The 24,741-nt window shown below is 43.9% G+C and overlaps 1 protein-coding gene across 2 annotated transcripts in view; it reads right to left on the bottom strand.

Annotated features, from left to right (window-relative positions):
- Positions 1-21,175, bottom strand: part of INSR (insulin receptor) — a 60,813-nt gene extending 39,638 nt beyond the window's left edge. The window contains exons 1-2 of one of the 2 annotated variants that reach the window (XM_037386743.1): positions 21,057-21,175; positions 7,948-8,499 (exon numbers count right to left, since the gene is read on the bottom strand). In XM_037386743.1, coding sequence (XP_037242640.1) covers positions 7,948-8,488 — 541 coding nt within the window. In that variant the 5' untranslated portion in view covers positions 8,489-8,499; positions 21,057-21,175. Of the gene's footprint in view, positions 1-7,947; positions 8,500-16,481; positions 16,784-21,056 lie in introns of those variants that run through there. The other variant, XM_037386742.1, reaches the window with a different exon arrangement.
- Between the last annotated feature and the right edge of the window lie 3,566 nt (positions 21,176-24,741).

The following is a 24,741-nucleotide window of genomic DNA, read 5'->3' as shown; positions in this document are numbered from 1 at the left end:
GATGTCTTCAAAAGCTGAAACTGCCCCATTTACATTACAACAGAGCAGTATTTCTTGACATTCTTGAAAAAGGGCACCTCTACCCTGATACACAAGATTAAAATCACATTTATTTTTCTGGAGTGCACCGAAGTGATGCCAGTGAAACACCATATACCCGAAGTTCTTTAAAAATATGTAGAAGGAAATTAATCCCAGCATTCTGCTGAATGCTGTTCTAACTGGACTTTCTTTCCAACTCTTTTGTCGGATTTCCTTTAAAACATCATCTTCCTCAGAGCCTCCAACCTCTCAAGGTGCCCAGGAGGCAGCCTCTGGTCAGGTAAATCAGAAAGTGCATTCTCAAATTAAGGAATTCACACTGAGGGTACTAAGCTAGAAGCTCCTTGTTAGTACAGAGCATCCTCTTGCTCTGCCTTCGTCCTTCTTGACAGCAATTCTGACCCTGTTTTGAAGAAGGGAGAAGGAAATTCCACATTGGAAAACTTTTTGGACATGAACAGGTGCTGAGCATCCTGCCCTGTTTTTTCCAGTTCATTTAAATACACATTCACAAGGAAGCCAGACTCTTCATCTGAAAACCCTATACTCACTTAGCCAACATTTAAGCACTACCAAGAGCCAAAGTTAATACTCTGTTTGTTTTAAATGTCACGAGCCAAAATAAAAGCAACGCTGACGACTCTCAAACAACGCCAGCCCAGCCAGCCCAGTGCCCCCCGGTACCCTCATCTAAAAAAATCTAGATAAAGACGATGAACGCACACAGTTGTAATCTACAGTATTTCAGTGACCAAGCCGCCACGTGCTGGTTTGCACACTTATGCAATGCCAGCCACGAACCTTGGATCAAAGCAGCAACTGAAATAACTACAGGCATGTACAGCTCAGCCTGCTGCCAGGCAGTCCAGCCAGTACCCCCACCACCTCCCCCTGCCCAGCACGCCAGGTTTTTTTCACCTAACCAACAGCCCTAATGAAGAAGCATAAACATCCCAGCAAGTTCATTCACATCCCTCCAAAAGGAACTTGTGGACAATTATAGGATATAATTGGGAAGTACAATCATTGAACTTTTAAGCAGCTATTGTTACAAACTGAGAGAATGGTTAGTGGTGCTTCCTCCAGGACATGGTTGGTTATTCACCAGCTCTGTAATTAATCAAAAGGTCCCGAAATCCTCAACCTTCCAGTCAGAAACTATCTTTGTGCTGGTCACACCTGGGTTTTTTTGAACTTTTTTGTGTTTTGTTTTGTGGTGGTCGGGGTTTTTTTAAACACAAAATTTACTGACAGAGGCAATCTCTGTCAAACCCAATTCCTGATAGAGAAAGATGTTTCAGAGAGCTTTGCCAAGTGACATATTTCGGTTGGTCTTCTCACACACTGAATACACTTCTTTGTATGGACTCAGGGGTTCACAATCCCTTCAAAGCCTTCTACAACAAAGATTTCCAGTTCCTTCATCATAAAATGAAAGAATGCTATACCATCATACACAACTGAAATTTAATTTGCTCTGCTGAAATCTGGGAAGGGGCATCAGAATTGCGTTTGATTTAGAATACTTTTACAATCAAGTAAAATTTTTAAGATTTTAAATACAGAATCATTGCTATGCCTTCTTTAAGGGGGTGTTGAAGGGAGGAAAACATACAGAATCTATGAGCTGGCCAAATCTTTATCTTCACTTACAGTAACAAAGCAACCCCAACATGCAGCAGGATTTTCTCTGAATGAAACAAACTGAGCAAGACCATCACACCAGGCTGAGCCACTTGCAGCTCTCCCATTCGTGCATTACTAACGCAGGTTAACTCTTGCTCAGTGTTATTATTATTTTACATTTTGTGACTTCCCGCTTCTACATCCATGCCCAGACAAGAGCAATTTCCAACAAAAGTGTCTGATAAGTGTTGTCATTCTTGTACATTTTATCAAACCAGGGGCAGTGCAGGTTCCCTTGTTTAAGCAAATAAGGTCGCTTGGAACTGTTCTTGAAGTGGGAAAAGTAAGTATTCTATCTGAAGTACCCTCAACTACCAGGCAAACCCTGAAAATCACGAGCAGTCAACGTCACCACTGAAGATGAGAGATCTTAAAACATCTTCCAGTAATGTCAGCGCTGAACTCCTGCATGTGAAGCATTAAACTCCTCTCAGCCTCCTCAGTGGCCCAGAGACTGACTTAAATAACAAGTGTTTTGGGGAAGGGGCTAAGGATGAAAGAATTAAAATGGCAACTCAGACCAAACGAGATGGAAACTTTTCCAATTTTCACTGTATCAGCAGCAAAATACCTCATTCTCCTTTCTAACTAACCAAAAAGCTTTGCCTTGACAAGCCCTCTGTACAGAAATTAAGATATCTTAACTTTGGGGGAGGATTCTCTGTATTTACTGCTTATTAACTGTTGGATGAGCTAGGAATTCATTCTTGTGCACATGCTCTAATGACAGAACAGATCTGACAGTGGCTTCTGTCTAAAGTGCTGGTCAGGAATTGGGGTGGGGGAAGCAAATCCTCAGTCCCCTGCATTTGCGTCAAGGTGCAGTGGTGAAGAAGCCGAAGACACGTACATGTGGTGAGACCGCAGGAGCTGCACGCATGGGGATTTCTCAGCAAGCTGAAACTGGTACATACTGAAATCCCACAGTCTTGCATCACCCCAGGTTGGTGGAGAAAAGCCTAATAGATACTTCTTCACAGCCCCAAGTTTTGTTTGGTGTGTTTAAGTAGCATACTCTTAAATAGCCATTTGTATGGAGCGATTGCTTCCACCCCTCTTCCCCCAATTCTGGGCTGTATCACACCATCAAGCACCATAAATCTCTTAAGTCCTCTTAATAAGCTGACGTGAATTAGTTTAGGATGTCTAGCCATTTGCAAGCATCACAATAGCCCCAACCACAAGCACTACACGCACTCAATAAAGCTGTCGCTTGGCAAGGTTCAGAACAGACGCCCCAGTGAGATTATCGGGTGTCAACTTCCATCTGGCATTTGTCAGAGCTAGAGCTGGGGAAAGGCAGCTCTGATAAGATCTCCAAATAAAAGGAGCTCTTCCACTTCATGTGGTAGCAACTGGAAAAATTTCTTTTGTGTTTGAAGCTTTAAAAATATCTTGCCCTTGAGGTTGGCTAAGTCTGTTCTGTGCTTCAAGACCCCTTTCCCATATGAAGGTAGTAAAACTAAGCTTATGGTCACAGAAATTCCAAGCACATAAAAATTACAGGAAGCTGTTGCTAAGTAATATTTCTACCTAAGTAAACATCACAAAATGTTTCCCACATACACCTCTGAACTTTGTTATTCAAACCTGCCTTGAAGATGCTCATAGCTGCAGATTTTCTCCTGGCACCAGTGCTATTTCACAGCAGTTGAAAGGTATTTCAGGCTGAGCAACGTTTTTCTAATTTGCTTTGTTGTGTTGCTTGTCCTAGGAAACAAAGCAAGCTACTAAAGCCACTCTTCAGTTCCTTACCTATCCCCTACCCGTCCCAGAATTTTCCCTGGATAAATCACAGCAAAATTAAAGAGAGATTCCATTGTATCACTAGTCTCCAGACCTGCTTCCCCAACGTCATAACAAAATCTGGACAAACATTATTATTTTCATACAGTACCTTCCTTTAGCGGCTCCTTTGCACGTCACTTACTTCAGACCATCATCCCTTCTATCAGCTCTGTCTTACCGTCCTCTTTAACTGGCCCAAATGGTTTCATGTACTTTCTGCTTTCTTTCCATGAGGTTAGTATTTTGCAACAAATTCTAGATTGCACCAAGTGAGAGACATGGCTTCTGTTTTTATCACATAAAGCAACAGATCAAAGAAAGAGTCTATCGACAAACCTGAAATGGCCCACACTCTTCATAACTCAAATTTCCTGGTAGTGTGAAGTCCCAAGGTCAAGAAGACAACAGACTCCCACAAAGGTTTTATTCAGGATGAATAGGAGAACTTGAATTTCATCATATCCTCTACGGAACAAAGCCTGTATTTCAGATATCCATCTTTATATTCCAGGAATGCGTGGCCCTTTGATATTCACCAAGGGACTGATATTGCAGATCATTTTCCTGGTCTTTTTTATTTGGCCATTCCATTTTTCCTTCCTATTACCTTACTCCACCTCCAGATGACCTAATATGCAAGAAAAAGGCTGAACCTGCCCTTATAATTATACTGCCAGAAACATCAGACTGCTTCAAATTATGTATGGACAGAGAAATCTGACTGCACAGAGAATTGGCAGGAAATCCTGTTTCAGAGGGAATTGTTCCTTCCGCAAGTGAAGTGACAGACATATAGCATTTTTATTACATAAAAAAACCCCAACATCAACATGTGGAAAAAAAATGCAAAATATGAAAATCATGTTTGGCAAATCTAGACTGAGGTCTAGGACGTGGCATTTCCAGCATTTTTGTTGTCTGCATTCTTCAGCAAAGACACTCTCTGCATGAACATGCTGCACCGAACCCAGAACTGCATTTTTATGGCAATAAAAGTAAGTATGTATGTAAAAAAAAAACCTTATAAAAATGTGGGCTGGAAAGGTACAAAACCTTCAGAACAGGAACAGCACTTGGCTGCCATAAACAGCATAAGGCTAGACCCAAATTCCAAACCAACTACATACTTCCCTCTCTTCCTACCTAAAATATGAGTTGGCCTTAATTGAACCAACTTGCTTTTCACACCAACACATGTAATTTAGAAAAAAAAAGAAAACTTTCAGGACACACATCCTGACCAATCTCAATCTATGGCATACCCACTTACACATCTTTGCAGTCAGACCCAGATTCCTCAGTATTGCAACTGTTTTTTCAAAGCATGCAGCTGCCCACAAATCATTTCAGTTCCTCCAGCTGTTTTCATCCACAACCTTAGCTCTAACATCTGTAAGAAGATCCTTCACTTTGTTGTCTTGAACATGTTATCACAAACTAAAAAAATTTCTGGGCTGAAGTTATAGCTGCAAGCATGATTCAGAGACTTGGATATGTGCCTCAGAGGTAATTATATGCTATAACTGAAAGCTAGTTTTGGAGTTAAGTGGAATATCTGTGCTGATTAAAATAGAGAAATAGCCAAGATGCATCGTCAATATGAGATGGGGCAGGGATAACGTGAAGGAAGCCACCACAATACAGCAGGCAGGGGAAGGTCTGAGACCGGTGTGGAAGAGATGGGGGACACCCAGGACCCCACTCCAACTCCAGCCATCTCGCCCTTCTCACTCACACAAGACCCTTCTGCGACATCTTTCAGCCTTCCCACACCTGCTCTCTTGCCCATCTCCTAATCTTCTTCAGCAAGACTCAAACTTAACAGGCTGGAAAAGCTTGCCAGCTTGGGACTTGTCTTTGTCAACTGACACACACTGTAACATCAAAACAAAATATCTACATATTCTTTAAGGATTTTTTTTCTGGTAGACAAAACAGCAAACAAAATATCCTGGCCAGCAGCCCCAGGGCAGCAGTGCTACCCATTTAGGCAGCGACAACTTCCCGCACAACAAAAAAGTAGCAAATAGGAGATTCTACACCAAGTTTTATAAAACAGGCTAGAGGTACAAATAACCTCTGTTGAAACAACACACAAATGCAAACTTTCCCCAAGAAAATTATACTGAAATGGCTACGTTTCATTCCAGCACTGGTTAAAAAACAAGGAGCAAAACTAAAAGAGAATACACTTAAAACCAGAGAAATGGGAGACTTCGGCACAGCGTGAGCCACTGAAGATTCCCAGATAACCTGTAAAAATGCAGAGGGAAACGTTTCATGACATTAATGCCCTCAATACTGGGAATTGCTACGAGGCTCTTCAGGCTAAGGAAAGCCAAAGTACAATTCACACAAGCCCTTAATAATCCCGACAAAACCATTACACATGCTAAGGATATGTTACGGCTGGCACGAGAACAGAGAAGGCAGCAATTCCACCAATAGGTTCACTAAATAAATGTCACTTAACCTCTACCATAGTTACTAGAGTGTGTGCTGAAAGTCTAAAGGCTACTCAAAAAAGCCTAAAAAGTCTAAAAGACTACTCAAGCTGTTAAAATAACTTTAGAAGCACACAGGCTGGTGTCACAATATAATAGATACCAGCTTGCTGAAAACACCAGCTCCCAATAAATAAAAGTAGAAAACTTAGCATTCAAAACAAGATAAGTGCGGCTTGTTAAGTGGTTTTGAAAACACATACCAGTTACAGCCAGAATATGTAGGAGTATTGCTTCTCTAAATCTTCCGCAAGGAACACAGAAAGCCAGATGGGAGCATCTGTATATAATTACTTTCAAAACCATTGTCAAATTCAAATTTCAATTTCAAATGCAAATCAAATGGACTTACTAGCTTGGCTCCTTCAGGAACTAAGCTCAGATGGTGTGTGATGCTGTATGGGTATCCTCTAACAAATTTAGCTGAACCTGTACGAGAGGCTCAGGAGCTGCGATTTCTGCCCCAATGGTAAAAGACTACATTCCTACAGGTTTCATGGGAACAGGCAGTTATATAAAGGAAGGAAACCACACATTCCAACCTGCTGCAGCACAGCCCCAGAAAATTCACAGGAGTGAGGGACATTATGAGTAGTCTAGCTACTGAAATAGTTTCACTTACATCTTTAACCTTATGAAACAGCAGAAAACATAAAACATGAATGCATAAGAAACCAGGTTTCAGCACTGATAACAACTGTGTACTGAAAGAGTTCATACATTAAAATGCTTTATAACCTTATTTTTCACTTTAAAAAAAGGCACACACATACATGCTTGCATCTTCCTGCTCATACCCTGTTATTCTGGTGACAAAAAATAACCACTTTCTTTAAAAGGAAGCTAGATGATTTTGAGGTGAGGAGTAGCAGAGGGGAAACCACATTAATTTCATTAGTTTATGCATACTGGGAGGAATTCCTTCTCAAATTTGGCACTTAGCACTCAGAGTTGCCCTTTAGAGCTTGGCAAGAAATTCTCTCCAGCCCACAAGTTTCCTAATTTCATCTTAGGACACACTGCTTCATTGGGATGCACTACCTCCAGAAAGACAGTCAACTCTAAATCTGTCAGTTTTACCTCAATTCACTTTGCTCCCCGTCAGGTCAGATTTAACATAAATCACAGTAAATATATAATTAAAACTAAACTTAAGGTCAGTTCCAAGTCTGGAAAAAACAAATCTGTATGAAAGCAAAAGCAACCCTAAATACAGTTTAAGAACTGGAGTTCAGGGGTTGCAACAGTGGCTAGCTTTCTGAACATACCTTCTGCCCTGAATTAAAACCCCAGGCTCAAAGCCCAGTTATTTCACCCTTCCCAGGGCTCCTGCTACGGGTAACCCCCATCCAGGTCCTCACTCCTCCTTTCCCTTTTCCCTTCAGGTCTGACTCAGCTTCCAGCTTCTTATTCTGTGCAAACATTGCTCACTTATCATCATGTTCCTTACACCTTTTTATGGCAGGAAGGTTTCAGTAAAAATGTAATTGCACCTTTCTAGTGGCAGGTTTATTCCATAAAGACTTTTCCCTGCCATTCTGTTCCCACCTGCTGTGGCTCTTCAGTCAACCTGGACTTCTAATCCTCCACCCAAGCCCCAACAGAGACACTAAACCATCAAACTATTATACAAGATAGCAGTTACACTCAAGATCTGTTGATCCTGTGAGCTCTAGGCAGTCCCAAACTTTCCAGAGAAACCAAACACAACATTTTTAGATACATTATTCACATAGGTAAAAGAACTGCTACTACAGCTCCATCCCAAAGGTTCTCTCACCTGTCCAGCGTCAATTTTGAGCCTTGCTTTCAGGAACCTGTGCTTAAAGGTAGCAATTAATAGGTAGCTATTAGCCCTCCAACAGATACGACAGGTTAAAAATTGACAGCAAAACCGTAGTCGACATACATCACCCGGCAGACTCACCTCTCTGACAGCGATCGTGGGTCCAGCAGCGTTCAATGAAAATGCCATTTATCACAGTAGGCGGACAGTTGCTCTTCCCTTTCACAGTTCCCGGACACACATCTCCACACTCTTCTTTGTCATCCTTGTTGGCCACAATGTAATTATCTTCCACAGAATCCAAAATCCTTGACCAGTCGATCGTGGACAAGTAACATAATTCGTTGTTCTTCTCAATCCGCACAGCGCCTCGAGTGATGTTCATCAGGTTATAGAGGCCAATCTCTTTCAAGTGAACCATCTCAAAAATGACGAGCGCATAGTTAAAAAACAGATGAGTTCCCCGAATCACAGTGAGGTTGGGGAAAAGTCCCTTTAAACTCTCCAGGCCATACACACGAAAAAGCAGCAAGTAGTCTGTAATCATTGTCAGTTTAGGAAAGCTGAGCTCACGGAAATCTTCAGGCTTGGTTTTAAACATCAGCAATATTTGCAAGTGGCCCTCGATCACAGTGCAGTTCTCAAGCATGTTCAACCGGGTCAGATTGTTGCGAATGTCCATGCTTCTGCAAACTGGAAGGCAAAGAACAACCTAATTTATTCAAGAAAAGGTAATTGTTTTCATTTTCTAAATACACAGTTTTGTCCAACCGTACGGTAATATATAGCTGCACTCAGAGCATGTGGCTAGGGCCTTCTCAGTAAAGCATGCTCCCAGTGTTAAGAAATATACTGTGGGGAATGTGCCCTGGTATATTATTACAAAATAAAACTATTGCATCATTTTTTTTCTGCCATCTTGATCTTCCCTGTATTACCTCTGTCACGACTGCAGCTGTAACACCAGTCCTGAGACGTCATTTGGCATTTACAAAAGTAAGAGACCTCTATGCAACTGAATCTGTTTTCTTTAGATAGTTGCCAGCGACACACCTACCTCATCTCAGATTGTGCAATTAATGCCAGTGGATTAGAGGGAGTAATTTAGAATGGTTACAGGGTGGGAAAGATAGGAAGAGAATGATGGCTAGGAAATGGTAACGCTTCAGAAGAGAGCAGAAAAACCTGGAAATACACACATGCAAGAGTACAGCCTACACTCTTGCCCAGACTTTGCTGACAGGAGTTATTTACTACACCAGTAATTTTTGCCCTAAGCATTCTTTTCAGATTAGGTGTTTGGACTTTTTTGTTATTATTTTCTCAAGGTTGCAAATCTCCCTGCCTTGACTATCTGGACAGTTTATTTAGCAGAACCAGTAACCCAAAGAATTGGCAAAAGGAAAAGTCACATAAATTAGAAGGTAAACAGAATAACACGAATCCAGGCACCCACAAAAGGAAAAGACCGGAAGGAAAAAGTTTGACTAGGGAAATACTGGGGTTTTTTTAAGTCTAAGCACAGGTAAGAAATCAAGAAGGAAATTCTGAACCCTATGCCTGTAAAGCACAATGGAAGTCCCAGCCATAACCCTTTTAAAAATCAAACTTCATAGAAATACACAGACAAACCTTTTTTTTTTTTTTAAGACTGCACCCACTTCCCCTCTTTTGTCTAAGGCTGAGATAGCCACCCCCCCCCACCCCCCCCGGATTAAAAGCACAGGAACTTTACTCTTTTTGTCACTGCATGTAAAGCTCACTGACTAAAATTACCGCATCGCAGCTGCAAGAAATCACCCAGCAGTGATCAGGCCTCAAAAAACTGATGTAGAGACAGATGTTTAATAGTTACAATTGTCTGACTCCTCATGGTTTTACACAGACCACTGCTGTGTGGGTTAAAAATAAATTCTATGCAAATGTCTTAATGATTATTCAAAAAATTGTTCCAGTGCAGTAAAAAAACCCCAAATCTGGCAACACTAATATAGGATTTGAAACAATGTTATTGCCCAATGGGATTTTTTGGCACTATATCCAAGCCATTTCATAAATTGCTTTCTGGAAGAAAAAAGCTAATGTGCACAGTGCCTCAAAGATCAAGGATGTACTTTTTCAAAGTGGGAAAGGAAATCTGATGTGCAGCTAGCAGCAACCTCTTTGCCCCATGAAAAACTGCAGCCAAACTGGAAGCAAGCCAGAAAGCTGTCTCGCTGCACATCCCAACCATGGGCTAAAAGCACTGGGAGAGCCACAGATCTAGTTGAAGTATTCTAAATTACTTATTTAAAAAAATTAAGAGGTATTTCCAAGGAAGCAAGTGTATGACAGGGTAGGCCAGTGGTTTCTTCATGAAAGGAGAAACAACAGAAGGACAAATAAAAGTCGGACGCTGACATTCAATGCACAAGTCACCAGTGCAGCTAAAACTATCCAGTAAATTCAAAATCCAGCATCTTGGTTCTTATATACTGGTTGCTGAGCACACAGGCAAAATACAGCATGCCGAAGTGGTACCTACAACCAGCTGCTGTATCACAGTATGAAGTACTACCTTGAGTAACGTGAATGTATACAGCTGACCTCAAGGAAAAGGAAAGGTCAAAAAATACAACTCAGCTCTACAGACTAAGAGTAAAAGCTCTAGGCTTTTATTGTGGCTCAAGGCCACAACATATATATACATATATATACACACTAAGCATAATTACATCAGTCTTACATCATTTTGACCAGAATTAAGTCACTAGAAACAAGCCACAAGCTGGCCCCCAGACAAGCCCTTAATCCACATGGCTATCCCTGTTCAGCTCCATAGAAAGAGAAGAGAGCAAAAACTTGAGCACGGATGAAAAGAACTGCAGTTTGGTAGTCAGGAAGTCCCGCAAGTGCTGTGGCTGCACTTCAGGCTACAAAAAACTTCCTATCACCTGGTAACGCAGCCAGGGAATGGGGTCTGAAGGAGCTATCCCGGGTGGTCAGCTGCTGCATCAGCCCCATGCCACGCACCAGAGGGTAGGGTGCCATGCACCAAGGAAGATCATGGTCCTGCTTGGCTGAGGAAAGGTACGCATCCAGCAAGGCTTCACAGAGAGTGTTCTCTGCTTCTACCTAGCACCAGGCTGATCATCTGCGCTCCCAGAGGTCGCAGCGCTCACCACTTTCCTACAGACTCAAAAGAAGTCAAATTACACTGCTTGTGAATCTGACCCGTACCGCTACAGGCTTCTGGAGATCACTACTAAGTGCTGCTCCTGGCCCAAAACAGCCAGCAAGCCCCTCAAAGATCTTCCTATCTCCTCAAAAAATGCAGTGACTGAAACACCCACGCAAGGTACAAACCTCCCTCGCCTTCAGCTCTCCCCACCCTGAAACACATCCCTCACCGGAGATCCGTGACCAAAGGCTAAGATAGCCAAACATTTTGACCAGGTGACTTGAAGAAGAAAGGTAGCTGAAGCTGAATCTAAAAAGAGATAGGCAAAGCTTGGGAGTAAGCAGAAAAGCATTTTGAGGAGTTAAATAATCATCTAAATCCAGCAGAGCTGGAAGTGCACATCCACAATCCACCAGTTGTTTGCACTTTAGAACTATTCCTGTATTTTTCACCTGTTCCAAACTCTGATACAGAATGCATTATTTGTAATTAGTGCTGCCGGCACAGACCAGACAGGAGATTCCACACATCCTGGCAAACCAGGATGTGACCTGAGTTACTCAAACTCTGCTTCTTTCAAAGCTGAGCAACAGCAACGTAATAAACCTGTCACGCTGTCTGCTGTGCTTAAGGGGTTCCAACACCGGGGGCTTCTGCACAAGTCCTTTTAACGAAGGCAGTATCAAACAGTGACATTAGCCTGGTATAGAAACGTAGGAGGAATTTAAAACAAATTAGAGGTTTGGTTCTGAAATAAACAGTTGAATAAAAAGCTAATACAATGGTAACTCTACAAAGACTAAAAGGGTTTATACAGATTTTTCCCACATTTAGAAAAAAAATCACACCTAAGAACTGTTCTTCATGTTCTACTTAAGTTTAGTTTTTCAGTGATAAATACTGCCCCAGTATCTGAGCTCCTTTTTTTTTTTTTACCACCACAATGATCAGTGAGAATAATGAGTTAAGAATACCTGAAACAAAATATGTTTTTTTGTATGAGGGTTCTCAATCTTTTCACGCTTTTGAATTCTGTTCAGCAGTTTGTACCTTCTGCTCACGCAGTAGCTGCTTAAGTCACCCCATAAATTTATTGTTACCAAGACAACAAGAAGCAGTTTTAAGCAAAATAGTAAGTGTTTTTCCATAGCTTCCCTTGATAGTATTTCTTCTGCAGGGACAGGGGAATTAATCAACAATTCAGTATGAAAGCTAGGCAGGTTTGATCCCAGAAGGAGAACAAAGTTGAGCAGTCAATTATGCTACAGACAACCTGGTTTCAAAAAACACATAAATCAGCTTTCAGGGAAATAAAAATCTCAAATTGATTCTCCAGTAGTAGGCCCAAAGCTATTCCTGTTCAAACTGCTGGCAAAATCTCTACTAAACATAAATTCCTAAATTTCAGCAGAAACAGGCTCCATGTCCAGCAGCACAGCACTACACTGCCAGAGAGGAAACACTCCTCCATCCCTAGTTACCAAGCTATTCAAAGCAGCTTAAAAAAAAACCAATAAAAATATAATTATAGATATGTTTCATCAGACCCCCAAGAAAATGTTGTAAAGCATGCATTTTAAAAACAAACAAACAGAAAAATCCCAAGATGCCAAAGCCTCTTGAACAAACTAGTTTGGTAACCTTAAAGTACTGAATGAAGAAACTGGATCTGATGTCAGAGGTTAGTGTTCAAGATAAAAGTCCAACCAGGGGAATAGCTGGAACTTAAGGCTTGTTTATAGTAAACCATGTGGATACCAAACCTTCATGATTCACTGCTTCAGAGCTCTGGCCCTTTATCAATCAAGACCAGAACAATGTAGCACTGCACAGAAAGATCACAAACCATTTCAGGTAACTATTAGTTAATTCTGCATTTTTATAGCCTTTGCTGCCTACTTGAAGAAACTAATTCTTTAAGAAAAATGACACTCACTTTGGTCAAGTCAAAAGCCTTGCAATTCTATGTAAGGCTGACTTCTAGAAGCAGTATTAGGAAACTGGGAAAAGGATTTGGGATAACTGCTGGGAGAGGAAAACACCCTGTTAAGCGACCGGTTAGTAGAAAGGACTGTAAGACAGCTTCTAGCCTACTGTAGCAATAGTTTCACAGATATAAAATAATTTAATTGTGAAATATTAATTTTTAAACTTCAGTTTTCCACCTCAGCCATTGAGATCTGAGCAATGAAGCAAACTGAGATATGGACTCAGAAAGAAGCCCATGTATACACCTCCGGCCCCCTCCGACAACATCTCTGCCTGTTCTCTTCCGTTACAGAAGACAGCGCTGCCGAACCAGGGCAAACCTCTCACGGAGGTCGCTTTCCTTAATGCCAAAAGCATGGATAGCCTCACAGTCTGGCCTAGAAAGCCTGGTTTGCTATATCATTATGATCTCTGCATTCAATTTAAAACATAAACAGAAAACACAACTCATGCTGCTGTGCTTCCCATGCAAAGATAAAAGGCAGCGAAGCGACTGCATCCCAGGACTGCAGGAGATCGCGCAGGGTAACAGGCAGAGATCAATGCCGACAGACCTTCAGATCCCTTTACTTGAAAGGGAGAGAGAACAGGTTTTACACGTTGCCAATATCAACGTAATTTATAGTCCACAAGACAGTCACCCCACAACTGACCTCCAGAAAGCTTACGGGTTCTACAGACTATTCAGAGACAGTTAGTGTACAACCACTCTTTAAAATAGCAAGAGGGCATGCTGGGACAGCTGACAGACACAGTTGTTGCCTGGTTTTGAGACAGCCCTGGCCTGCTGCACCTACTCTTTCTACTTGATACTCTTGGGAGCAAAATTTCACTCTAGACCGAGTCTCTCAACGTCAAAAATTAACACAGGCTTGAGGTGGAACAAGGGACCAGCTTCTTAATGAGTTTCTGAGCACATATGAGAGGTTGCACTATTTTAAATACTTTTAAATAAAAACCTGCTATGAGCTAGAAATAATAAAGAAACAAATTATTTTCAAAGGCTATTACTACAGAAAGACAAAGTGAAATCTGTCCCACCTGCTGATGTAGGTAAAGAGATCTGAGCTACATTTCTAGCTCCCACCATCAGCAGCAGGCAAAGGAGTAGACGTGTGGAGCCCAAATTTAGGTGAAGAGTTTAGAAGGGGAGGAAGCATCCTCTAAATTCCAGTGACTATTGACTATAATTTTCTACTAATCACAAAAGGAGCCCAAAGCTAGCTGCTGAGTTGGTAGCTGCCTAAAACTAGATGAGGTAAATCCCACCCTAAATACCACAGCTAATGAATTGACGTGCATGAGTCATGTGTGAGATTTATTTCAAGCAGTTGCAGTATGTTTACACAGTGATAAAAAAAACACAACACACAAACTGGGTTTTCTTCATAAAACAAGATATATGTATCATCAGTTTATGTGCAGGTCAGGTCTCCTTTCCTTAACCCTTGCTTCTACTCCTCTCAGTAACTTCTGAACTCACCAACTAACTTCATTCACATGTAAAAGAGGAAGAGAGTTCTCGCACATCATGATCCTGAAAGACTTAGGAAAACGGGATGGATTAAGGAGGAAAAACTCAGCATCTCCATCCAAAGGATGCTTTAAGTGTGAACTCAAACCATCCCCCAGTTCGCCTGCTGAACCACCCATAGACATACTACATGATGCTTTCTTACTTGACATTGCCTAAAAGTAGTAAGGGGAAGAGAAAGACATAGGGTACAAGAAAAACTGTGCAAGGTTGGGCTCAGAGGTGGGGGGGTCTATTGTCGCTGGAGAGCAGTGTGATCACGGGGCACGTCTGCAGAGAACGCAGGACACAAATCTCCAAGAAAGCAGACTTCATTAGTTCCGTTGCTCAGGGAACAACTTGTTTGCTTATACTATTGTACGTGCATCTACCCTTCCAGCCATGCTGATGCAGGCCTTCACATTTAGCGTGTTGTTTTCCCCCCACACTGTAGCGCTGTGTGATCTAATCATTCTCAGAAAATGGAGTCAAACATCATAGCAGCTGAAAACCTTTTTAATTAGGGGCCTTATAATCTAAATTGTCTGCAAAATAGAAAGTATTTGCGCTACATGAATGACATAAGAACATTCCACCCCAGATTTTACTTGGTCTTGTGCATCATTCCTGTCTCTCCATCCATGAATTGGAGAGCAGATTTTTGTAGTAATACAACAAAGATTAGGGAGTTAAGATCACAAATACACTTGCAGCCCAAAAAGCAAGTATGATACAAATAAATAAATGAGAAGATTCACGGTAGTAGTAGTAGTAATAATAATAATAATGTTTTAAAATTAGGAACTGCTGGACTAAAGTTGTATATGTATTTATTACTAGTGTTTTATGTCAACTACCTTTTCCATTTCTCTGTTGTAACAGGCAGGTTTGTACACGCTTGCCAGCTGGAACCTACCCTCCCAAGTTAAAACCATACCACTGGTCTCTTTTAAGGCTTCCAGCATAAGAACATGACTGAGGAAGAAACTAGGCTATTTTTGCAGTATAGAACTTGTCTGATTGCTGGGAAAAGGAGGCTGTCTTAAGGATACATCCTGCTTTATTCCCCGAGTATCACACACATCTCAAAACCGCCCCTCATCACACTGTCCGCGCTTGCACTGATTCTCTTGCTATCAGCTCTTCCAATGGGAAAGCTAAAAGGTAGGCTGTGGGGTCGTCTGCAGGAGAGAGAATTTATTTATCTAGTCAGCTCTCTTTAAACAAACACGTGCCTTTCATTAAAGAACATCTGTAAAAATCACCCAGAATTAAGACCTCTAACTAGAAGACTTTCCTATGCAAGTTTATTTAACGTGACCCATCAAAAGAGCTCATAAGGCTGAAACTTGCCGCGGATTTAGCAAGTTTGTGACCTCCCGTACATCAAACTCCGTGGATTTAGCGCACTTGCGGCCTGCGGTGCATCATTACACCCCTACCCGGCGCCCCCGGGGACCCCGCTGCCCACCTCGGGGCTCCAGCCCCCCCCCCCCTCCCCCGCGGGTCCGAGGCAGCTGGAGGCCGGGCGGGGAAGGAAGGACACCCCCCAGCCCCACCACACCGACACCTCCCGACAGCGGAGTGGGATCGGGGGCCGCGCCCCTCCTCACACCTGAGCCCCTCCGGTGCCGGGTGAGGCCCCAGCCTGGCACACCACCCCCCCACCCCGCGGCCCCGCTGGCCTCAAGCCCCGACGAGCGAGAAACCGGGGACGAGCGACAGCCCTCCCGCCCGGCGCCCGCCGCCCCACCGCCACCGTGGGGCTCAGCCGCGGGGTGAAGGTCACCCGCGCCGCCCCCCGCGGGAGGGCTGTGGGCCCCGCAGGCCCCGCCACAGCCGCCGGCCCCGCTCCGCGGCCGACGCCGCCGCCTCGCCCCGAACAGGTACAAAGGGTAAGCGGGGCCGCACCGCCCCGCGCCGCCCGCCTCACCCCCTCCGGCGGCGGCCGCGGCCCCGCCGCCCGCCCGGGCCCCATCGGCCGCCCAGGCCGCGCCCCCGGCCCGCACTCACTCTCCCCGCGGCTCCGGCCGCACCAGGCCGCCAGCACCACGGCCACGGCCAGTGCCGCCGCCGCCGCTCTCGGTCCCATGCCCGCGTCGCTGCAGCCGCCGCGGCTCGGCGAGTCCCGGCGGGGGCGAATCAGAGGCCGCGGGGCGGGAGCGGGGGCCGGGCCCGGCTTCGCATTGTCGGTGAGACACCCGGCGGGCGGCCGCGGCCCCCTTTATAGCGCCCGGCTCCTCCCTGCTCCTCGGCGGCAGCCCCGGCGGCGGCGGCCCCTTCCAGCGCAGGCCGGGCTGGCGGCGGCCTCCCTGGCCAGTAAACAAGGGGCTGCCCCCGTCAGCTGGGAGCGGAGCGGAGCGGGGCGGCGGCAAGAGGCGGCGCGGAGCCGGGCAGGGGACGGGACGGGACGGGGGAGGAGCAGCGGCATCCACCTGCCGGGGACGGCCCCGGGGGCTCAGCCCGCCGAGGGGGGCAGCGCTGTCGGCCTCCGCGGGGCTGGCCCAGCCTCGCCTGGAGCGAGGCACACCGAGGAGCCCGGGCGCGGGCGGCGGGCCTGAACGCGGCGGGAGAGCGGCCTTGTCCCCGCGGGCCTGCCCCTCCTCCCCTACACCGCCTGGGCCTCAGAGCATCGGAAAGGGGGCGCGGGGGGGGGGGGGGGGGGGGGGGGGGGCACCTCCTGCGCACCGCCGCCATGGCCCAGATCAGAGCCACTTCTAGTTTCTGGTTGTCTTTTTCCCGGTGGGATTCAGCGTTCGCTGCCTTTGCCTCCTTTTTTAATCACCTCTGTGCTGTAGCGGTGCTAAGCCATGATAGCAGTTACCTGGCGCTCGCTTCCACCCATTTCTGCAAGATACTGAGTTACAAACTGCTGCATTAAAGCTTTTTTAGTCCAAAAATACTTGGTAAATAAGCATTCTTTCAATGCTCTCCTCCACCATCTTCACCTTACAAGAGATTCTGTATTAGGTGTCTTGCTTGGTAGGCCAGCAGGCAGGCCAGTGGTGGCCAGCAGGGCACTTGGCATGGGCTCCTTTTTCTAGGCACCAAATTGCATGAAGAGAGGTTGCACTATTTAAAATACTTTGTGTTACTTCTCCGTTTAAAGAATAGCTGCAGTTGTCACAGGGATATTACACAGTCGTGAACGGGAGGAGGACTGGTCTATGAAATCACATCTATTTTGGTATGGTTCCCTCTGACGTTCTTTGAGGTTTCCCAGTGGGACAGGGAGAAGCCGATGGCCCGATTCGACTGAATCACCGGAGTTTGAGCAGTATTAGCTGTGATGGTACCCATGTAACAATAACTACATCTTTGCATTTGCAAACTATTTAAGATGAAAGGCCCTGCTTAAGTGGCGGCGATTTCTCTGTCACCATTACAGCTGGAAAAGATGTGTGTCTGCACAGCATGTTCACTATCGGTTCAGCCTTTGGTGCATCAGAACTGCCATTGTGGGAACACATCCCCCACATTTTTGCTCGTGCTGCCATTTTCTCAAGAACAGACGACTGCTTAGGACGCACAAGTACAGCAGAGACTCAGCACCTAACTCATTTCACAACACTTCAGGAAGTCAGGGCAGTTAAGGAATGGAAATAAACAACAAAACTATGTGTTCTCTGCTTGCAAATTAACCTGCTTTATGACTATAGACTTTGCACAAAACACACAGAGCCAAACAGCATCTAGACAGCTTGGGCCATGTGGAATTTGTAATGGGACTGTAATAGCAACCTACTTTTGCTTACACACTTATGTTCTTACTGCCTTTCATATAATAATGATATCACCTTACAGATTGGCACCAGAGGATTAAAGGCTACAGATTTATTATCTTTCCATCAAATACTATTTTTAGTTTCTAATTACTGATTAAGAATATCAGGGTGCAATCTTTCCAGCATCTTTCCCATAAGTTCACTGCTACATATTCATCGTGCTACAGTACACTAGTTTTGCAATCAGATAAACCAACAGCAGCAATGTGGGTGCTGAGAAACTAAGCCAGCACCTGCTTACTCTTTTTTTTCTCCTCTTCTCTCTCCTAATAGCTGCACTGCAGATTCTTCTCTAATGTCTGATTCAAGAAACCACTAAGTCACTGGTTTGATATATTAAATAGGACTCCTTTCTTCAACAACATTCTTTCTCCCCTCCACAGATGTTTCATGGTTTAGTTAAAATAACGTGTAACTAAGCAGTGGTAAGTATCTGCTATGAACTGTAACACTTGCAAACTACTGGGGTTCAGTTCTGAATCCTCTGAAGAAAATAAATAGAGACTTGAAACAGAGGGTATCTACCTATCTGACGCCACAAAGACTTTTTTTCTGTTTTGATCCATTCCTTAAATAAATCCCTGAAGTATCAACTGCCAGGGAAGGAAAGGAAAATGGGTACGGAACTCTGAAATAATACTCTGTTTTCTAACTTTCAATATTTTTTTAATCTTTGATGCAGAAGATTATCTATAATTACATACCTGAACAGTGTGCACTTGCTGAATAATATTCCTCACAGGACAAAATTGTACAAAGAGTATCAGCCAGGTTACTATTTCTGTCTAAAGAATCCTCAGTGCATGTGGAAGGCAGGGATCTTTTAGTCTTGAAACTATTTAGAAAATTAGTGTGACAAAATTTTTATTGTGATTTCAGAGCTGGAACCCCACTGTGGTGTTTTCATGAAAACACACTTCTGTTTTTGTCATCTATGGCATTTCAGCTGAGGTAATACCCAGTAAAAGTGCTATATACTATACAGTATGAAAGCAGTACATCGCAAGATAATGCAGTAAGTTTACGGGCCCCATCAAAAGCCCCATTCCTTTTGAAATCCCCAAAAAAGAGCCATTCCATGGATTCCTCTTTGCTCTAGTCACTTCACAGCTGCCAAGAATCACAGGATGGACTGAAAGGGTACCAAAAAGCCAGAGAAACAGCAATTTAAAGCTGTATGTCTAATGCCTCCTCATAAAAGGTGCATAAAGTCTGTCTGTAGGGTCAGTGCCCTCCAAACAATGGCATTCACCATTTAAAAAGAAAATAATAAACACAGGCCCTTATTCTTTGCTCATTCTTATAAATATACAAAAATATAAAGGTTAAAATAGCTTAGGGCTATGGACATGTTACCATGCCCAAAGATGTTTCAGATTATGCTGCTTTTACATGGCACATCTAGCATGGCTTCAAGTCCTGGAAAAGAACTTTGACATATATTGTCACCAAAAAAAAAAAAAAAAAAATGTTGGGGCCCAAACCTTGCACTAGTTTTTGCATTCCGTGTGCACTGGTCTACTCTAGCCCACAAAAGTTGAGGGAAAAAACAAAGAAACCCAAACAACTTTTGGGAGCAGTGTCCCAAGCTTCCTTTTCTGTGAGACTGGAAACACAGTCATACTGCTCTGCCTTACAAATGCCTCCACACGAAACCAGCCTAAGCATACCAACATCCTAAGCAGATTCCAGCTCCTCCAGATCGATGCTGCTAGGAATTGAAGCCCTTGGAAGCCCACCCCTGGCAGCAACATCCCTAGAGGAGGAACCACCTTTGCACAAATGAGTACGGAAGATGACTTTGTAGACCAGCTCGACGTTACTCCCTACCTTCTGAAAGGGCTGAAGCTGCCAGCTTTATCATAATTTTCATTGAGCTTTCCCCTGCTCAAGTTAACAAAAGGTAAGAGACAAAGTTGCTTAGGCACCAAGAACACAGTTCTTCAAAGTCTTATCTGCAGGGCCTGCTGTCTGCAGCAGCGTGGGGACGCTGAATGCATGGGTGTTTGCATGCTACCCTTGGATTGCAGTCATCCTTGTACTGATGCAACTGCACATGAGAGAGAACACAGCTTGGCTTCCCCATCACCGAGACACCGCGCTTGCTGAAAGCTGTGCGTCTTGAGAACGAAATACATCTTTCTCTCATGAAATATGCACTGGAACCAAACACGTGGGTGGGTTACAAAAGTAAAGTTCCATGCTAATTAATCAGCCCTGGAATATTCAAGGAACACAAAGCTTTGTGCCCAAAAGGAGCTTTTAGAGCAGTTGACTCACTAAGAAGATACATCGGTAGTAATTCTAAGTAATTTTAAGAACAACAGAGCTGAAATTCAGTGAGCCAAAGCTACGCAGCAAGCCAGAAGGCCGAGCTGAGAGTCAGAATTCTCACTTTCTGCTTCATCCACCATTCAGCACTGCCTGATCCTCACAACAGGTCGCAACTGCCTAGGTGAATAGTTACACTGTTGCTCAGATTGCTCTATTTTTATTGTCAAACATATTTGCCTGCTCACAAGTTTCTCACCATGAAGTACGCACGTTATTCAGCCTCCTGTCCTTTGAAGATGCAAAAGAATTGCTGTTGAAGCCCACAATAGCCAAGTCTCTGCAGCATTGGCAGGATGTTGCTGTAAAGGCTACGGAATTGACTTCTCAGTGACTAAACCCAAAGCTGAGAGTACAGGAGAGCCAATTTTGGAAAATGTATCTCATCCTGTTTGGAGTCACACAGAACCATTTGCCAAATTTCTTAATATAAAATACTTCACGTCATGGATTGACAAAGTTTCTTTCTTACCCTTCCTTCCGTCCGCACCAAATCCAGTAAGTGACTGCTCCTTTCTTGATGGGAGAAAGCTCAGAGGATGAAGATCCGGTCACTTTTTGTGCTAAGGACAGTTTTTTACTGTTGAAACAGGAAACACTGTCAGATCCTTCTGGGGAATTCTATTGTTACATTAGCAAATACAACCTTTGCCCAAGGTGAAAGTGGCAGAGGGCATCTCTGTCACATGTGGAAAGAAACTGGAGATGAAGGATGCAAAAGAAACCACAGCTCTCCACGGCCTACTGCAGCATTGCCTCGTCTTATCATCTTTTATCCAGTTTCTGGTTTTGTTCGGTTTTTGGATGTCACAGAGGCAGATGCACTATTGGACTTTGTTTCCATTCCTTGTTGGAACATCTTTGTTCTAATTTGGCATCAAACTTCTAAACTTAAAAGAACCTCAGTTTTTCTTCATTGCTACAAAAACCACCCTACAGTTCAGCATTCCCAACCTGTGTCTAGCAAGCAGGGCCCAGCTGTTACACAGCCAGAAAGATCTGTATCTGGCCTTCAGCCCCCTCATCCAGCATTCTCTCCTACAGCTTCTCACAGGTACACCTAAGCCAACCCCACACCTAGTTTGCACAACCTACTCCCCTGCTGCCAGGCATGCTGTTCTCTATCAGCAACCACGTGCAAGTTAGCGGCTGCAACAGCGTCACTCTAATACGTGGTATGGGCATGCCACGCTCCAGGCAACCAACTGGCTACACCAGTTCTAACCTACAACTTGCCACCCCTTGCTTTGTCTCTTTTTTTCATTTCTTTACACTAACGCATGTTTTTACTGATGCAGAGCCAAATTTGGAGGGACAGCACTCCAGGCAGCATAGGGGAGTTCAGCAAACCACAACTGTGTGCTCCATGCTGCTTTATCTCATATTCTGTATTTTGAATGACACAGAACTTCTAGTTCCCATTTTGATAACCAGTTCTTTCTGTAGCTAGGAGACACGCCCTTTCTTTGTAAATGTTACAAATCAGGCATATCTGATCCATTATTCACTAACTGCTGCTGCTTCCCACTTCCACCTCCTATTAGGAGGTAGCGCGCATGCCAGAAATGTCACGGCAGCATCATGTGACAGGTGGTATTGATTTAGCTAAGTTGGGTTTTAATGTCACTCCTGTTCAGTGGGAACACATGGTGAGCACACACCGAGCCTCAGCAATGTGGCACATCAGGACAAGAGCTACCTGCCCTGCACTGGGGTGTAGGACTGTGGCATGGCATCAGCACTCTGCTGTAGACCAAGAAATTCGATTATTATTTGCTGCTCCTATCTGCTATATTATTGTGGTTAAAATTTTTTTCGTGCTTGTGACTATTAATCATAAGACTTTGCTGCAAACCTGACGTGAAACTTCATAATCAGAGACAGAACAGAGGTGACTTGCCTGGTATTGCATGGTGAGCAATACCACTCTGTTGTTTTTGCCCTTTTACAAGATACCCCCTCTTTTGGCAGAACAGCTGCCAGTTTGGAAAAGCTGCGTGTCAGGCTTTACAGGCTGCGAGCAGAGACTTTGCAACGTAAAGCCTGGGCAACATATGCCCAAAACAAGCTGAGATTACCCAGCCACAGGAGCTGTTGTATACAGCGCTCTGCTCCTGATATTCCCGCATCTTTACTGACAGACTATGTACTGTAAACAACTCTTCCAAAACATCAGATCTAGCTGTGATGGAGGACACCACTTAAACATTAAGTATTATAATACAAGGAGTCTATATCACCAAGGATGTTTGCCAGAAAAGCTTAGACTGACCCATGGTTACTGTTGCTGCCAGGCTCGGAAATGGTGCATTCACCGTCCTGACGTGACCTAAGTCTCCAAAATTTTTTTTGGTAGGGTTTTTTTTTTGTTTTTTTTTTTTTTGTTTTTTTTTTTTTTACTTGCTCTCTGAAAGTAGGTAGTCTGCCAAGAAGCCAGTGAAGGCCCAGCCCTATGCCTGATAAACATCTCTCCATCTGGATTTCCCAAGCTTTTGGGAAAGTTAAGCAATTCTCACTTCACAATGTTTGCAACTCTCACAGAAAGCTATTTCTATATATAACGTTATTCTGTAGAGGGAAGCACATCAGAGCCCCATGCTACGAAATGGAGCCGAGGGCTAAAGTGACAGATCACACAACCCCTGCCCCCCCCATAATTAGTCAAAAATAAAAACTGTCACTCCACCTATGACATGTCACAAAGCCTTGGGTGATTGTTTATTCTAAATACTACCAGAACCCATCTCCAAAGTGCTTTTGAATGACTATTAATCACTAAAGGAACTCAAGAAAAGCAAAAGACTGCAACTGCCAATTGACAACACAGCCATTGCATGCAGGGAGATTGCTGGCCACTGAGGCAATTAATCCGTTGGGTTTGCCAGGGCAGAAGGTAACATTCTTCCACTGGGTCAGAGGTAACCAGAAGCTCTGTGCAGCACTGGAGGCACTGCGCTCAACAGTCATGTGAGATATCACAAAAGGTGCTAGTAATTACAGAATTCAGTCTCAGTTCTGGCAGTTTACCCTTCAAAGTAACAAACGCTCACAAAATGTCAACAGCTAAACAGCATGTGTTTCTGAACTGATTTCCTAGCAGGCTTCTTGGTAAAGGAATGGCTGTTAAGTCTTGGAGGGGTGGATATTTTCCTGTGGGCGAGCTATCACTAGTAGTTCCCCTTCAGGTCTTTCCAACTGAACTTCTAATTTCTAAGTGCCAAAAAGCAGAGCCAACACATGGCTGACAGCAAAATTCAGCTGCAATGACAGCAAGTCTTTTGCAAGCTGGAAAAAAAAAAACCAAACTCAAGTAATAAAGGGGAAAATATTATTGATGATGAAGAATTACTGTTGTATCACAAAAATCATTCCGGCACTACATACAACCTCTGCTCTAAGAGAAGAGCTCAGCACTGAGATGCCCACAGGGAGAGTAGTAACCAATCAGAATTAAAAAATAATTTGGTGACAGCATTCACTAACAAAGCACAGTGAGATGTCAAATGTTACAGTTGAAGAAAAACTGCTGAGAAAAATAGAAATGCCCATAAATGGATTGCTACATTTCTATAAAGTTCAAGGTAACTAGTTTGCTCAAACAGAATGAGGATATCACACAGAGTAGCAGCTAGAATAAAAAGCCGTATTTCATAGTATAATCACTCATTTGATAATCTGTAAGTGAATGGCATACTATTGCAAACATCCTATTACATGAACAAAAATGCTTTACATAAAAAAAGTTAACTGTCTTCATTAACACAACTGGATTGGGAAAGAACAAAGAACAACTCTGTAAGAGCCTGCTACTTTGGGATGCGTTCAAAGCAGCAGTCAGATTTTTGTAAGAACTCCATTGCTGTGACAGAGCTCCTCCCCGCCCCTTGCTCTCAGCCAGGGCCGCAGCGATCACCGGACGTGCCTAGCACACCCAGCTGGTGGCTCCGAGCTGCGACAGGCACGGCAGAGGAACCCTCTGGCTCTTCAGCAAAGGCCACCTGCTGCTCCTCACTTCCTCTTAATGACTGCACAGATGCAGAATGGCTTGTTTTTAGCTTATCACAAGCACTTGAAATGGCTTTTACGTTGTCACAACAAACCTTGCTTTACTGCATGCTCTCTAGCAGTAGCAGCATTTAAAAAAATACTCATTCCAG

This window comes from Falco rusticolus, chromosome 4, assembly GCF_015220075.1.
Source record: "Falco rusticolus isolate bFalRus1 chromosome 4, bFalRus1.pri, whole genome shotgun sequence".
Taxonomy (NCBI): domain Eukaryota; kingdom Metazoa; phylum Chordata; class Aves; order Falconiformes; family Falconidae; genus Falco; species Falco rusticolus.
The sequence above is the reverse complement of the archived record's forward strand: the minus strand, read 5'-3'. Positions and strand labels throughout refer to the sequence as shown.